The sequence below is a fragment of the Archocentrus centrarchus genome, chromosome 1, assembly GCF_007364275.1.
Source record: "Archocentrus centrarchus isolate MPI-CPG fArcCen1 chromosome 1, fArcCen1, whole genome shotgun sequence".
Taxonomy (NCBI): domain Eukaryota; kingdom Metazoa; phylum Chordata; class Actinopteri; order Cichliformes; family Cichlidae; genus Archocentrus; species Archocentrus centrarchus.
In genome coordinates, this window is record NC_044346.1 from 5,910,899 (window position 1) to 5,928,144 (window position 17,246).

The 17,246-nt window shown below is 41.5% G+C and overlaps 1 protein-coding gene across 3 annotated transcripts; it reads right to left on the reverse strand.

Annotated features, from left to right (window-relative positions):
• Positions 1–1,810: 1,810 nt before the first annotated feature.
• LOC115785361 (E3 ubiquitin/ISG15 ligase TRIM25-like) lies at positions 1,811–17,019 on the reverse strand. Of its 3 annotated transcripts, XM_030736915.1 has the most exons (10): positions 16,957–17,019; positions 15,841–16,500; positions 14,455–14,550; positions 12,531–12,611; positions 12,242–12,394; positions 10,399–10,558; positions 10,211–10,249; positions 9,383–9,457; positions 6,733–6,810; positions 1,811–4,820 (listed from the first exon to the last, which is right to left on the reverse strand). In XM_030736915.1, exons 2-10 carry the CDS (start codon positions 16,438–16,440, stop codon positions 4,282–4,284), a joined length of 1,821 nt encoding a protein of 606 aa, XP_030592775.1. In that variant the 5' UTR covers positions 16,441–16,500; positions 16,957–17,019; the 3' UTR covers positions 1,811–4,281. The 3 variants fall into 3 exon arrangements, with proteins under 3 accessions (XP_030592775.1, XP_030592785.1, XP_030592768.1); XM_030736925.1 differs by lacking the exon at positions 16,957–17,019 and having other exon boundaries at positions 6,733–6,807; positions 15,841–16,539; XM_030736908.1 differs by lacking the exon at positions 16,957–17,019 and having other exon boundaries at positions 15,841–16,539.
• Between the last annotated feature and the right edge of the window lie 227 nt (positions 17,020–17,246).

Consider the following 17,246-nt stretch of genomic DNA (forward strand, 5'->3'; position numbering starts at 1 on the left):
TCTGTGTCGGTGGGTTCAGGAAGCTCCTCACACCCACGCACAGATGCAAGAATTCACCACTGTATCATAAGTGCTTATGAAATGTTGCTGTTTCTGTTGTTTGATAAATGTTCATCATTGTTTCATCAAAGCAGCTGTACAGTCCTTCTTTCCACATAACATTTTTATGACTTTACAGATTTATTGTTGAATCAAATGAAATCATCTGAAATGAGTGCTTCTGTCCTCACTCATGGTCAAAGTGGGACTTTTTGAATGCAGAGTTTCACATTTATTGGTGGCTTCTTCAGAATCTACTGACATGTGTTTTGATAAGTGTTTAATCATTTTCCACAGTATTTTTCAATATTTAGACGTCTTAAAAAAAAAAAAGGAACGATTTTTTGAACATTCATCAGAGGCCACATGGGTTACCTTTCCTGATTTAACAGTATGTGAACATACAACCAGTTTACTGCATGTTATCAGGGGTTAAGGTCTTGCTCATGCTGTTGAGGCCAGCTCTTTTTGTCAATGAGTTCTCCTGATAGTCCAGGGATTCTAACTTTATGTTCGCAAACCTGCTTCTATAATAAAACATTAGTCTACTAATTAATGAACTAAAACCTGATTATCTGCATTATGCATCTACATCAAGAGGCTCTTCTTGAATGTGTAACCACTGTCTGTGTCTGTCTGCAGTTTTACTGCAGCAGTCTGGATTTGGGGTCTAACCATTGGTGGATAAAATACTGAAAAAACAAAACAAAAAAACACCACACACTGAACATCCTCAGTGGCCACTTCATTAGTTACATCTTGTGAACTGTAACCTTGGTTTCCTGTTCTTAGTGGACACAAATGGCACCCGGTGTGCCGTCTTACCTGGTGTTCAGATGCATGTTTTTCTCCAGAGGTTGACCTTTTAAAGCGATACTGAACACTGCTGAAACAATAAAACCCACCTTTGTATGGATCCCACTCACTGCAATAATTCATGCTGCTTTTTTCCCCCTTCACTGTTACTAAAATGTCTCCCCATTTTTGTGAAGCGGCACACGTGTACTGTAGCTGTAGCTAAAATGCCGACAAGTAAGAAAATAAATAGGTCCCTGTCCCTAGGTCACAGGAGGATGCATTTGGAGCTAAACTCACAGGGCGCTGCATCTTAAACTTCCCTCACATGGTTTAAGAAGCCTTTCAGAAGCTGATCCATGTTACAGAGAAGCCAGTGTCAGCTGTGTTAAGTTCTGTGCCAGACTCTAGAAACAGGCCTGCATCCATAAAGCAAATCTATCAACATTCAGGATGCCAGTTTGATAAAATACTGTAACTCACACTGGATTAACAGATTTGATTTTTTTCCTTTAGAAAGATAAATGTTAATAATTATACCAGCTGTTGAGAAATGGATCTCCCTTACAAGTGAAAATAGTGTTTTAAACAAAGGTCAAGGCAATTTATGAGAAGGGAACTCATAAAATATAGAATTTATTGCACAAAAAACAATATTGTCCCAGGAATGTCTGCAATCACTGAATTCAAACATCTCCAATGATTAATTTCAGCGTTCATTTTATATAAAACAGACTCACTGCATGTTTAGACCCCCGTGGATCAGTTTATTGTGAAATGAACTCATCTTTGGTAAAACAACACATATTTTAGTCACATAAACAAGAACAGTAACGGAAAAACAGCGAGTGAACAGGACGGCAAACATCCAAGAAAGCTCATTTTACAGACGTCATGATATCACATCACATACTGTGGAATATATATATATATATATATATATATATATATATATATTTGTTGTATACCTGTTTGCTTGGAAAGTCTTGCACAGTGTGTGGTCAAGTGATCATAATCCTTCAAAAGTACCTTTTAAAAAGAAAACACTGCTATAGGTCAAGAAAGGCAGTGGCTACAGTCTGGCATCCGGTAACAAGGACACTTTTGCAGCTAAGAAATCTTTACGTTTAACACCCTTTTCATGCTACAATTAAATGTGGCAGACCTAGTAGCGGAGTAATTACACATGTTTTTCTGTCACCCTGGAGTTTTGTTGAAAGTCAGATTTTTTTCAAATGTACCTTTACTGAATTGATATGTGATTTGATAGGATCTGAATTGATTAGAAATGATAATAGATTTAGAAGCAAAGTCATCAGAATTAATATTTTCCCACTCAAAACAGTCAAAGTGATGCTGCGTTAGCAGCTGCAGTTCTGTGCAAAAGTTTTAGGCGCGTGGATCTCTCTTAATAATCACACATTACCACCAGAAAAGGCTCCTGATTGGTCCCAGATTCTTTCTGCAGCACACCAGTGCCCCCAAATATTTGACCAAAAGTCATAAAGACAGCTTCAGCAGCAAGATAAACAAGGCGTCCACAAACAGGTCGTATGATTTCCACAGAGTCAGCATCACAGAATCAGGCAGGGATGGTGGGACAGAACTCAGACTAAATTCACAAGAAGTGGAACAGCCTGCCTGTTTAGGAGTTCGTACAAGCGGAGTTAGCTCAAACTATTCACAGCATCATCTTTAAAGGCATCCATATTTATAGTGCTGCAACTTTCCCAGCTTATCCGGCTTTCTTTAACAGCAGCAGCATACTGGGAACAGTCATGGGTTTATCAAGTCACTTTCCCCTCACTTTAAAGTCTTCTTGTCAGTGGATATGGGCTGTAAACATAAGCTCGAATGATATCACTTAGAAATTTTTGGCAAATTTGACTGGCAAGAATTGTGCAAGCATATTTTTTTTATATTAAACTATTCCTTCATTTCATTTAAGATTAATACAATGCAACATTTACAGACATTAAAAAACCCATGACAGACACTATCCAAAGAAAACGACTTACTAAGCTACAAAATAACACTTTCATGTATCTGAAACTGAGGTCACTTCTGCAGATTTATAAAAAACGAGGGCCACAGGTTTCCCATGTCACTTTAGTGTAAGTGATAAGAAATAAAAATCCTTCGTTCCCATAAATGTACAACTATTGTTGACTCAATGGAAATAATGTCAAACACAAAGGAGGGAGAAACTTAGTATTTCTGCATTGTTGATTTACTATTAGATAAAAATATGTGGGAAGCACCGTCCCACACATTTCCAGTCAGATCAACTGGATTTATATAGCCCAGTATGACTGTGCTTCACTTCTGTTGCATGAAGCCTTTCTCCCAGCAGGTATCTGTCACAGAGGGAAAAGCGCAGGTATAATTACAAAATATTTAAACATTATAAAATATCAGCATATTGCACTTTGTATGTGGAGTCTTTGTCAAATGATAAATTAAATATTCTGTGGTATTTTAAGGTTTTACCCCCTGACCTCTATTTACTCTGGAGGAGGCTCAGACACTCAGCGATTATGGCTTCCAAAAACTAATGCCTGCTCCTGTGTATTTTAAGGGATTCAGTCTAAGATTATGAGAACGCATCAGTTTGTTGGAAGACGTAATTACACACTAATGAGTGTATAATGATGAGTACAACATTCTTTTTTTCTATTAAATACGCTCAAAAATCACCTTTACATAAGCAAAGACATCCCTTAAAATATTGGCTGTATGAAAAGCATGTGTTGTCCTTAAACTTTTACTTGCATATTATCAGCCAGCGATAACGGTGCCTTTACACATGTGGAAGTTACCCATGCCAAGTGCACAAATGGCTTATTGTGCGCCTTAGATGATGAAATCCAGACAATCTTTCCAACAAACACACTGAGAAACATCGTTCTTAAATTATAAAAATGTTTGCCCACGCAGTCTTTTACAGCGTGATGAACTCCTGTCCACTTCACTTCTGACCTGTGGAACCAGGTCATTTTAGCAACTTTAACAACTCTTCAGGCTTTTGAAGCTAGCAGGAAATCCAAAATGAGGATATATGTTTAATTTGTTGCAAACTTCAAATTGAAGAAAAAAAAAAAAAAGAATATATACACATGTTGGTACATCCAGTTTAAATTATTTTTTTTAAAACTATTTTTTTAACGTACATTTTCCTCGGAGTCTCAACTCTTTTTTGCCAACATGGACGCAGAACTGAGCCGATGTTAACGACACAACAGCTTTTCCCACAATTACATCGTAAAGTACGCTGTAAAAAAATGCATGCTGTTAAAAATTCAGTTGTACTGTTCAGCTCAACCTGCCAGCAGTCAAAGAGAATATTAAAATCAAATTAAAAAGACCACCCAGTCATTATATTGTTGATATTAATTAGCAGAGTAAAGAGCCCTTTCCTGCAGTAGATGAATAAGGATGGGGGCATAGTTAGCTTCCCTCTTGGGGGCAGATGAGGAGAGTTGAGTCCAGGTCCAGGCGGAAGGCTGGGTATAGCGGCTGAGAGAACGAGCAATGAAAAGTGTGCAGGAGGACCATGGAGTCCGAGATGCTGTAAAAGGACAATGCTCCTTTCTGGCGCTCCAGAAAGACGGCGATCCTGGGGCAGGGCGGTGCAGCGACCGTGGTCTTACGGTTGTCGTGCCACGCAGCATATCCAGCATGCGTACACCTCAGTCGCCAAGAGTTTTCGTTGCGCCCGAGCAGGCAGGGCTTTCCGCCACCTTTGCGTCCGATACTTCGGTAGGTGATCCCTATGTCGACCCATCCGCCGCCTCTCCACTCCACCTCCCAGTAGCTGGCACCGCCAAACTGGCCCTCCCTGCACAGGACCTGTGCCACTGAATCAAAGCGCTGGGGATGAGGGGGGTAGGGTTGTGGTTCCTCACCACAATGAGCACCCTGGGACCCCTCCAGGAGAACCAAGGTGGGATGAGCTGTATCGGGGTCCAAGGACAGACGACATGAAACTAGAGCAAGGAAACAAAGACAAAAACGTGACCATTTAAAGTGCTGGGAGCAAACAACAAAACCTGTCCTGAGTGGAAGAGCCAGATTTCAAGTGTAGCTCACCAAGCAAACAAATGGTCTAAAGCAGGGGTCTCAAACTCCCGGCCTGCAGTTATTTTTTTGAAAAAAGTAACTTAAAGGGCCGAATTGTATTATATTTTTAACATCAATTCAAGATACTTTGCTCTAACAGAAAGCATCTTTCATGATGCTTTTATGATGAGGTGTGTTTTCAGTGGATCACAAGAAAAAGTCTCAAATTGGATGTAAAATATTTCTTTGATTTGCATCACGCACTCTTTTTCTTCTTCTTACTTCGAAGTCGCCACAGTGGATCATCTGCCTCCATCTCACCCTGTCCTTAGCATCTTCTTCTATCACACCAACATCCTGCATGTCCTCCTACTACATCCATGCACCTCCCTCTGAGGCCTTCCTCTTCTCCTCCTGCCTGGCAGCTGCATCTTCAGTATGTTCAGTATATCCACTATCGCTCCTCTGCACAAGTCCAAACCATCTCAGGCTTGTCTCTCTAACTTTGACTCCAAACTGTCCCTCTGATGTACTCATTTCTAAACGTTCATCCTGGTCCCTCCCAGTGAAAATCTTAACATCTTCTCCTCTGCCACCTCCTCCTCTTGCCTTTTTGTCAAAATATAGTTCATAACAGGTCTCACTACCATCTTATAAGCCTTCTTTTTCATTCTTGCTGCTTTCCTTCTGTCACAAATCCCTCCTCACACTTGTCTCCATCCACTCCACCCTTGCCTGTGCTCTCTTCTTCACCTCTCTTGTGCATTATCCATTGCTTTGGATGGTTGACCCCAGCTATTTAAGCTCATCTACCTCTACTCCTTGCAACTTCACTGTTAAACCTGCCGCCCTCTCATTCACACACATGTATTCTTGCTTCTATTGACCTTTATTCCTCTTCTCTCCAGAGCATACCTCCCCCTCACCAGGCTCTCTTCCACCTGCTCCCTATTCTCATTACAGAGCACAATGTAATCTACAAACATTAGAGTCCACAGAGACTCCTGCCTGACCTCATCTGTCAACCTGTCAGTCACCACTGCAAACAAGAAGGCTGCACCAATGAATGAGCCAAAATCATAGAAAAGACAACCTGTGATTGATAAGTTGTTAGCAAATGAGCACGCAGTCTGACAGTCAGATCCACCCCTCGCTCATCACATCTGTTTTCAAAACACCAATATGGCCACGATGACCAATCAGCTAAATTCCAATTCGGCCTCTTCTCTGATGAATTTTTTCTGTCAGAATGAAGTGTTGGAGCTGCCATCAGGAGAAAAGGTGCTATTGTGTTTTCTACAATTAGCTGAGAATTAAACTGGCTCCTGTTCACTCTGTCAGGTTGTTGAGTTTTTCCCATGCTCTCGATTTGAGTTTGACATGGACTGACCAATAGATGCTAAGCCTTCCAGGATTTCAGGTGGCATTTTGGCACAGTGGGCAAAAATGACACCCACACACACACACTAATCCTCCACTGACCAAATGCATTATTAAACACTGACAAGGTGCTGGCATGCTGTCATTGTGTCAGTAGGCTCACTTGTGTTGGAACAAGGTGCTGATCTTAATGATAGACCAGGATGTCATAAATATGGTAGATGACCATCCATCATTGATGAGGATCTACACTGGGGTTTCAGATTTCCCAGCAGGATTCTCACTATTTGGTAAATTAGAAGCACGGGAAGAACAAAAAGCAAAGACTGAGGACACAAAGCAAGATGGGAAATGACATGTGGGATGGTCACTGTGAATGGGTGCACCAGAGAGTGAAAATGGCACTAAAAAAAGCATGCTTACGAGTCAAACTTGAGTGAAGAACGATGAAGTACTTACACCTGAGGAAAGCTGCCCTCATCCTCTGATCAGCCGACTGCAGAGACAAAGAGGACAGCGGGAACGACACCGGCACTGCTGGAAAGAGACAAATAAAAAGAGAAGAAGTGCTCCTGAATTAGTAAATTTACTAGAACACCACAAAACTTTTCACGATAACAAAGGAAGTCTTTTTAAAAAAATTTTTAAACCAGGTTAAATAGGAATAGTAAACATGTTTTCATGCTGTTGGCCCTTCATCGTGATGGCTGACCATTGCTGTTCAGGCAACAGCAGTACTCAAAGTAAGTTTCTAATTAGTTATTAAACGCATTACTTAACCTTTACTAGTATTTATTAAATTTGTAATGCTGCTAGTAATGAAGTTATCATGGGGTTGTAGCTCAGGAGGTAGAGCAGGTCACCTACTGATTGGAAGGTCGGCGGTTCGATTCCTGGTTACTCCAGGCTGCATGCCAATGTATCCTTGGGCAAGATACTTAATCCCAAGTTGCTCTGCGACGCAAGGCGGAGTGTGAATGTGTGTGAATGTTAAACAATTAAAGCACTTAGCTTGGTTAATCATGGAAGTGCTTGTGTGAATGGGGTAAATGTAAACGTGCTGTATAAGCACTTTGAGTGCTCAGACAGAGTAGAGAAGCACTATATAAGAACTAGTCCATTTACCATCATGATTAGTGTGACTTTGGGAGATTCATTTGTGATTTCTGAGCAACAGAAACAGACTGCAACCATGCCAGAGGAAAATCTATGAATGACAAAGGACCTGACGGAAAAGTCTGCACTGCTGAATATTCTGGCTGCAAACTCTACACACTCTCTTTTTCAACTCATGTAATGCTATCGTACTTCCATTTATATGGTGCTTTATTAGTCTTATTGATCACTGAAAGCAACATGCATTCATAGAACACTTTATTCTATACACCTCAAGCAGGGTTCAAACAGTGGTAGCCAACCCACCACCGTGTGGCCTCACAGCATGGTGGTGGAGTGGTCTGTCATTAAGATCACCACCGTGATGTGAAGTGTTTTCATGCAGCTGCTTTCTCTTTAATGCAGTGAAACCAGACGTGGGACCTGCAATGTCTCTTTCCTGAAATCATGATCTGGTTACAGACCTTATTGTTGAGGCTTCACATGGGACCTATTTACGTTCTGCTGAACTACATCTGCCAATCAAAAGAAGCATGGAGCTAACTAACATCGCAGCGGGGATGCCATTAATGTTAATATCCTGTCTCGTCCTAAAGAGAATAAGCCTCTTATCACATGTCACTTCATAAGTACCGGAGTCATAATTGTATTTCTTTGGTTCGTTGAATACAACAAAGCAAGTGCCTTGATATTCAACAGAAGGCAGAAACGTTCAGAGCAGTCAGCTCTCCATCTGGGAGCGCACACCAAAGCAATTCAGTTCAATATTATTTATGTAGCGGAAATTCACAACAGCCTCCTAAAGGTGCTTTATACCATTAGATAAAGACTCTACAGTATTAGAAAGAGAACCCCAACAATAAGACAATCCCCTCTGAGGAATGATTGGCAACAGTGTCAAGTCTTTCCTCATAGGAAAAGACTTGACAGTGGGCAATGCAGCAGCTTCCAAAAACTCTCCTGGGAAGGAAAAACTCCCTTTAACAGGAACAGACCTCCAGCAGAACCAGACTCAGGGAGGGACAGCGATGTCATGACATTTGGATGGTTATATTATATTATATATCCATCCATCCATCCATCTTCTTAATAGGCTGGAGCCTATTATATTAAATTATAGTTATGTGAAAAAGAAAGTTTCCACAGGACTCTACGCAGCCCTGTGGAAAAACTAAGTACATCCTTGCTGCTTCCATAGGAATTAAGAGGGTAAGCAGCAGCTAGGTGCTGCTAATCAAATGTACTTGATTGTTTGATCATCAGTAAGTGACCACCTCAGCCAATGGTCAGACTGTGCGGTGCTCAGAGAAATGACAAAATAAGGAAGTTGGCATGTTAAATGTTAAAGTTCATAATAGTTCAATTAGAACAAGACTGAATAAGCATGCCTTGTTTGGAAGGGTTGCCAGGAGAAAAGCTCTTCTCTCTAAATAGGACATGACAGCATGTAAAGCTGCACCTGAACACACTCACAGGACTACTGGAACAATGTCCTCTGGACAGATGAGACCGAAGTAAAGCTGTTTGGCCTTAATGCCCAGCACCACGTTTGATGAAAACCAAACACAGCACATCAGCTTCATGCTAACTATCAGCACGGTGGTGCAGGGCTGATTTGGCTTGTTTTGCATTTTCCTGGGCACTTTGCTGTCATTGAGCTGACCAAGTGTCAAATGTGAGGACATCTGTCTGAAAACAACAGATCTACAACAGAATGCCTGAAAAAGAAAAGAATCAAGGTGTCGCAGTGACTCAGTCACAGTCCAGACCTCAACCTGACTAAAAATGGTGCAGTGGGACTTTAAGAGAGCAGTGCATAAATGAATGTCAGCAAACCTCAATGAACTGAGAATTCCTCCATAACAATGTGAGAGACTGATAAAGTTATACAGAAAATGATTACAACTATATTATATTATATTATATTATATTATATTATATTATATTATATTATATTATATTATATTATATTATATTATATTATTCCACTTACCCCTTGCAGCATGTTGCCCTGCAGATAGTTGCATTTGCTGAGGTTTGGAGTTCTCCACACTGTGATTTCGGCCACCTCCCCAATACAACAGATATGATGGTATGAATGACATTTGATTTTAAAACAATATCACAAGAAAAAAACAAACAAACAAACCCCCCCCACAGAAACAGTTTTTATACATTTCCAAATGTCCTTTTTAAACATTTTGAGCACAAACATTTGAAGAAGTTCCAACAAAAAGGCAAAAAAAGAAAAGAAAAAAATGAAGCAACTAGAAGTCTGCAGTTATGGTAGCAGCCTGTGAGGCTGCAGTTACAGCAGCACTTTGAGATAAATGCTATCAGCAGCATGCCAGCATGCTCATGTTTAATGTGTCCACCATCTCAGAGTGTTAACATGAAAAAAAATGTCTGCAGTTTGCAGGTGTTTTGACGTGATGCAAAGAATTTAACGCACTGAATTATAATGTAATCATTTTGCTAGGAGAAAGCTGTTTTATACTTTTTATAGCAATTAAATATTTATTGCAAAAACTTGAGGACTGACAGATCAGCGCTGGAATCCCTTAATCACATCAGGAGACAGAGAAGCTAATTAAGACGATAGATAACTCTAACATAACGTGGAAGACGGTGCTTCCAGTCACACCAAAATGAACAGATTAGGAAAGAGCAGAGCTCGTCCCGTCCTCTGAAGCACCAATAATTAACACTTCCACCTTCCCTCGCAGCGATAAATGTCTCGTCAAAACCTGCAACCTGGTAAAAATCAGTCCCCTCAGGTTTGACGCTGTGTTTGTGTGTGTATTGCGTTTCTTGTGCTTACTTTTTACATACTCCCCACCAGATTTGTAGTCTTCATTAACTGGAAGAGAAAATATATTAAAGGGCATATATAGCTCATATATGCTTTCTGAATTTCAAATACATAAACGGACTTGTGCTGTGATCTAAATTTACACTGCGTTAGCCTCTTTGAGGTCCATCCTGTTGAGTCTAGGTCACGCTATGTACCTGTGCGGGTGATCTTGTCGACCTCCTCCCTGCAGACCTCCTCTATGTGGCTGCGGAGGTGGCACAGGGCCCTCCTGGCGCCACTGAAGGCGTCCGTGGGCAGGCTGAGGGCGCTGGAGTCCTGAGCAGTGGCGACAGGTATGCAGAGCAGCGGAGCCGCCTGAGGCGATAAAGACAGAGAGTGGAAAATGCAGGCCGACGCCTTCCCTCCACCCTCAGTTCCTTGTACAATTAAATTTGAAAACACCACTTAGGCAGTTACCGTCTTTTTCCACTAGTCACTGCTGACTCATTCTCTCCTTTCATCCATCCTTCCTGCTTCATAACTACTTTACACATTAATGACTCTGGATCTTTCTAAGTACTCTCTCAGGTGAGTTCTTATGGCTTCCGGGATGCATTATCTGTAATGGGAGAAAATCCAATACAAGAGCTGCTAATGATTTATTTTTCCGAGACAGAAAATCTCTTGAACGAGGGTAAAAGTGGCTGATGCGCAAACGTCCTTTAAAGCAGAGCTGCAACGAATTGTGTTTTGATGAGTTAATTAAAAGATAATTAATCAGCAGCCATTTGGATAGTTGATGATTTTCTTGGAAAGAATTCAGAACATTTGATAGCCCCCCGTGTCTCAAATGTGAGATTCTTCTCAGAGTTTTGTGTTTGTGTGTTGGCGTTCACAAAAGCCTCAATGAGATGCCTCCAGATGTTACCACACTGACAGTCTGACCCTGGGATACAACATTAAAAATCTCATAAAGACCATTTGATCCTAGCAGGAAACCCAAATCTCATCTGTAGTGATTGATTGATGGAAGCTGGGTCAGTTTAACAGAGAAAATGATATCTGCTCTATATTGTGAAATTGCAAATATGCACGTTCAGCCATTTTTGTAGTTTGATCGCAGCGATGTGATTATCTACCGGCAGAGAAACAGGCACTTCAAAGTGAGCTCTGATGCCGGGGGAGATGTAAGGAATCGTGTGGGATAATAAACCCAACAACCGAACATTTTAACTTGTCTACTTGCAACTTCGACATAACTGAACTTGGACTACAAAATCGCTGCGAGAAAAAAATGGCAGATTCATGAAATCGGTAAGCTGGAAGTCCATGACTTTGTTTAGCAGTTCCACAGCAAATACTGTGACGTAACAGATAAGAAAATGTAACAGGGAATAGAGAAAACTGGACAGCCTGAAAAATATGACCCAAAAAGAATATAAAGATATCTACGCAGCACCAGGAGAGAATGCATTTTCATTTTCTGCACTCCTACACACTCAAAGTACACAACAAAATGTATTTAAGGGCTAGAAATGTGGATTTTGCATGATATGTCCCCTTTAAAGGTATTGTGCCTATTCCTATGTCCCCTACTAGGGTAGCTTTACATGATTCAAACTTCAAAAACAGATTATATACATATTATATTAACCCTTGGTGCAGCCACACAATCCATACTCTGTCTTAAGTGTTTTGTAAGCTCCTCCCACTGTTAGGCCATCCTCCTTTTAAGCTTTCTTCTTTCCAATTGGCTGCCCCTCACAAACAGAAGGTTTGGACAGCAGATGGGAGGGGCTTCTGTGCTCATAGGCAGAGCTGTGAACCTGAGATGTCTGATCTCATATGAAACCACGAGTAATCAAATCTGTCTGAAGCTGAGTGTTTAGAGCAGTCTGAAGCCTCTTCTGCCTCACAGTGATCACTTGTATGCATCATTATTATAAGCCTTAACCATGTTTAATATCAGCATCCCGCACTGTAACAGCACTGTGACAGAAAATAAGGAAACATATAATAGGTCCTCCTTTGTATCCAGCATACTGCCTTCCCCCTCACCTGTAAGAAATGGGCATTATCCTCAGACTGCAGCAGCTGGCCGATCTCCTCGTCTCGCCTCCTCAGCTCCTCCAGGTCCTTCTCCAGCAACTCGATGTCACTTTCAGCTCTCGTCGCAATCGCTCGCTCTTTCGCCTCCAGCCTCGCTCGGACCTACAGCACACAAACAGAAGCTTTCATTCAGCGTGCCTAACAGAACCACGAAGGTTTCGCATTATTCTCCTCGGAGCTGCTAGTGCTGCAAATATTGGTGATAATGGAGCGTATGCTTCTATCTCCTGCTCCTCACCTCCGCCTTGGTTTTCACCAGGCACAGCGCCATATCAGCAAACAGAGCTTCGCTGTCTTCCAGAACGGCAGATGCCGACACCTAAAATACACACACATACCGGAATAGAAATGAGTAGGATTCAGAGTAAAACAGAGCATTTACATAAAGACAGCATGAAGCAGAGAGTGGAATCGTCTGGAAAACTCCACGAATCTTTGATGGGAACATTAACAACCCTGTCATCTCTTCACTTTGCACTTCAAAGTGAAACTGTGGGTTTTCCAGTGTCCCACTCTATCATCCTTTCTCTACATAAGAAGTGAGAAAAAGTCTTATTTCACTGGGTCTCAAACATCCTTATATTTTCATCCAGTCATACAACATTTCTTACAAGAAACAGAATAATATGAGCCGCATGAGGCTGCCTCCGCGAATCTATCGAGACTCCCGCGGTCAAAATTCAACAATAAAATTAGCATGTCTATGGCACAAATACTTTTAAAAACCCTATAGCAATTTCAACCTTTATAATAACTGAGTGGGATGTAAATTTTATGCATTACTCATTTAACTGGAATTTTTTAGGGCTTAATGAGGCAAGGTGGGTTTGACTGACAAGTGTGCCAACACAGCTAGCAGTATTAGCCCTCACCTTTGCTAATCTGAGTCACTAAACTGGACCTCTTGTGTGTTTTAATGCTGTTGGTCTTCCTGAGGGTTTGGGTTTTGGTGAAGGAAATTCCAGTGTTTTATTAGGCTGCTATTTAGCACCAATTAGCAGGTACACATGTACAGTTTATGGATGCAGCTTGCTAGCATAACTTAGTGCTCCAAGTACAGTAACTTAAATATCTAATGTTGAGGCTTCAAAACGTGGAGTTCACAAACCAGCAGGATTATCCTCATCATAAGATGGACATCGCTGTAGCAAATGTGGTTAGGTCTATCTTTTATATACAGTCTGTAGTAAGTAGCCACACAGAGGGGACCTGGCATGATGTTCTCTAACAGTGATGTCAGCCTGAACATTTGCAGAACGTTAGTAACAGTTTATTTTAAACACTGCATATCAAAGCTACTCATATAGGGTTAAAGAGAATATTCCAGTTTGTTTATGTTTGTTATATTACAACATTACACTGCAGATAATTAGAAAGTTAAGATCACATCGTCACAAAGTGAGAGTATAACCTCAGCAGTCGGAGAACCACAAAGACGACTTTCGGGACATAAACAAAATGTTCCTAAAATCTTCCCTTTAGTAAGCATGAAAAAAATTTAACATCCTGAACATATAAGTAGAACCACTGAGATTTTCACTTCAATTTTGAAATATTGTTTTTCCATCCGCTGTCATGAAAATAAATGTGACATCCCAGAATTTGCTGCCATGTTTAGAGTTGCTTTGCCACTTTAAGGGATGGTGAGCTATAAAACTATCTGCCTTATATCAAGCTTCTTGCATCTGGAAGAATGGTCAAATGTTTCGGCAAGCCAATGTTGGAGACTGCTAGACTAGTTTGGTCAAAGCCAAAGCAGTTGTTTCTGCAACATTCCCAGTACTATCCATGGACACTGTGTCCTATGTTGTAGCTGGTTGGCCATTCACTGCCCTTTAAAGGACGTCCCTTTATGATTACATTTACTACTTGAAACTAAAGTGTGAAAAGTCATCTTTTTAGGCTATTAAAAGACCAATTACCACTATGCATAAATTTAACTTTACCCAGTGAGCAGTTTTCTACTGATCAGTGACAGAGGTGTCTTTACTGTTGTGGTTTTGTGCTTTCTGCTGAGGTAAAAGTGTTGGGTGACAACAGCTAACACATTCCAGGTAAGTTCCAGGTGTACCAGCTGATTTCTCAGTACCAAGAATTACCCACAGACCACAGAATCATGACAACATACTGTGTGTGTGTGTGTGTGTGGGTTTGTGTGTCACCTTGAGAGACTCCAAGGTTTGTTTGAACTCCTCCAACTCTCTCTCTCCGATCCGTATCCTGCCCTGAACCATCCTCTGAGACTCCTGCAGCTGGAGCTGACAGACAAACAGATGGAGAGACAAACAATTAGACACTAAGACAGACGTCCATTCGGATATTTGAGAGGACCATTTATTTTTAACTGCGTTCTCTTTAATTATGCGCCATGTAGTGAAAGCTATGGTGACTTTTGTAAAATATGTCAGTTAACACAGCTGTTATTACAAGTGTTTTATTTTTTTAAAGGCTAGTAACAATTCACAGTAAATATATTAATAAATGGTAAATTGATAGGTAATTTCTAATTGGTTTGCTAACCACTGTTGAACAATATCTGGATGGTTACTGTAAAATTGCAACTGATGTTTTTATGTCTTTGGAAATTGCTAATAAATACTGTGCAGTGCATCTATTAACATTACTTAGATACTATTATAAAGTTGAAACTGATGTTAGTACTTGCTGTAAAGAGTAATTAGGCAGGTGGAGCGGCATAAATCACAAGACCGTGAAGCTGGAAGCTGCAGTTTGCTTAGGTTTAGGCACCGACAAACTGCTTTAAGTTTAGGAGAAACCAGATTTTGGTTTCGGTTAAAATACATCAACTCACAACATTAACCCTGCATGCTTAAAAGTTATACTTAATGGCACCCAGTGTGTGACATCATAAGGTCCTGCCTAAGCATCCATGTGAGGAGGTGGCAAATGCAGAGTCATATATTACAAATGACTTGTAATATAATAATGGACCATTCCTCAAGTTTAATTATCCAGTTAGAATGCATTAATGCTGTGCATTATAAAATATTAGTTTTAATTATAATTGATATTCCAAATATGTAAACATTAAAAGAGGCTGTAAGCACCCTCTCCAGTGAAAGGTCTAACTTAATGATTGCAGATTAAATCTGAGACTGGGACAAACAACTGCAAGCTAATAGTGTTGAGTATGTCTGGTACAGAACACAGTTAGCTTTATCTATGACATCACTTCAGCCAGCTTCTGCTGTAGATGGCCTTACGGTGCAATAGTATTCAGTCTGTTTAATCCAGTGATTGCTTCATCCAAACTAAAGTGGCACTGTGCAGTTTATTAACTGCAGTGAATTTTGTGGGAAGTTTCTGTAACTTCAGTTCAGCACAATAAACGTTATCTGGAAGAAAAGTGAATAGACCTGTACCAGTTTTCATTCCTGTCTGTTTGATCAAATAATGGGTCTGAAAGTTTGGGTGAGACAATTTGAGAGACAGACGCTTTCCTGTGAGGGTCAGAACAGTAGCCTTGGGTAGCAACAGTAGCCTAACTTCGTGTGATATGAAATCCTCTGAGTTTCTCTCAGTAGTACCTGTCTCCTGGTTCTCTGTGCGTCCACACTGGGCGCTTCCTCCTGGTCAGCTTGGCACAGCAGGCAGTCCCCGCTCCACTCCACCGCGGCCCCCGCCTCGGAGCCGCTCCCCTCGGGCTCCAGACCCAGGCGGTGCTGAGCGCACAGCTTCTCCGCCAGGCATTCCACCGCGGCCACCAACTTGTGGCGCCGCAAAGTGCTCACCTCCCGGTGCGGCAGGACGTGGAGTTTACAGAAAGACGACAGGCACACCAGGCACGACTTGTCCGCCCTCAGCTTACTCTCCGCCGGGCAAAAGTCGCACGGCACTTCCCCGACTCCCTCGAGGTAGAGCTCCGGCGCCGTGTCCAACTCGTTCAGCTTGAGTTTGCCGACAACCTCGGCGAGCACCGTGTTCCTCCGCAGCACCGGCCGAGGGCTGAACGTCTCCCGGCACTGAGGGCAGCTGAACTGACCCGAGTCCACCCGGTCCCAGTAGTTGTTGATGCATGTCATGCAGTAGGTGTGTCCGCAGGGGATGGACACCGGGTCCTTCAAGATATCCAGGCAGATGGGACACCTGAACTGGCTCTCCGTCACCGAGATATTTGCCTGAGCCATCTCAGAGGTCAAATCTCCTCCGTCCTCGGACAGCTTCTGAGCCGCCCGATCACTCCGTCCCTGATAATAACACAAGCATTTCCTGACTTCTACTAAACTGTGAAGAGGCGCGGTGAGGATTCAGGAACACCCTTCCGCAAAGTCATACCTCCCATTAGTTTACACACCATACTGCTACCCGCAGCATTGTCTTACAGGCATGCATCGTATTAAAGGATCAGTTCACTCAAACAGCGCACATTCACTTAATACTATTTCACCCTAAACAGAGAATGACAGACACAGCATAGCAAACTTTTACTGAGTTCTCAATGCTATTTATCTAATGACGCCTTAGAGATGATAGTGAAACAGATACTTTGACAGCAGCCATGCCCTGATCACAGACTTACAGGCTAGCCCTAGGCACAAATGTCTGATGGGCCAAGCCAACTTGTTTGGAGGATCAGACTTCAACAAAACCTCTAAAGTACCTTATATTAAATTAAACTGCCGTGCACACAAACACACACACACCTGTTTCTTCCTCTGTCATCCTCTGTTTTCCTTGTGATCTCCTCTTTCTCCTCCTCCTCTGGCCAGTGTTGTGCCAAAAGTGATCGTCTGCCAAAAAGGGATTTCCGATGTTTTTATATGTTTTTTTTAAATGTGTAATATCTTTGCTTCTCTTTAAAAATAGACTGTAGTCAACAGGATTTATGAAGGGTTTATATATAAAATGAAGGAATGACCTGTTTTGCAAGTTTCTTTATGACTCTGCATTATTGCATCAATCCAGTCCTTTTTGGCTCCTTAAAATATCTTTA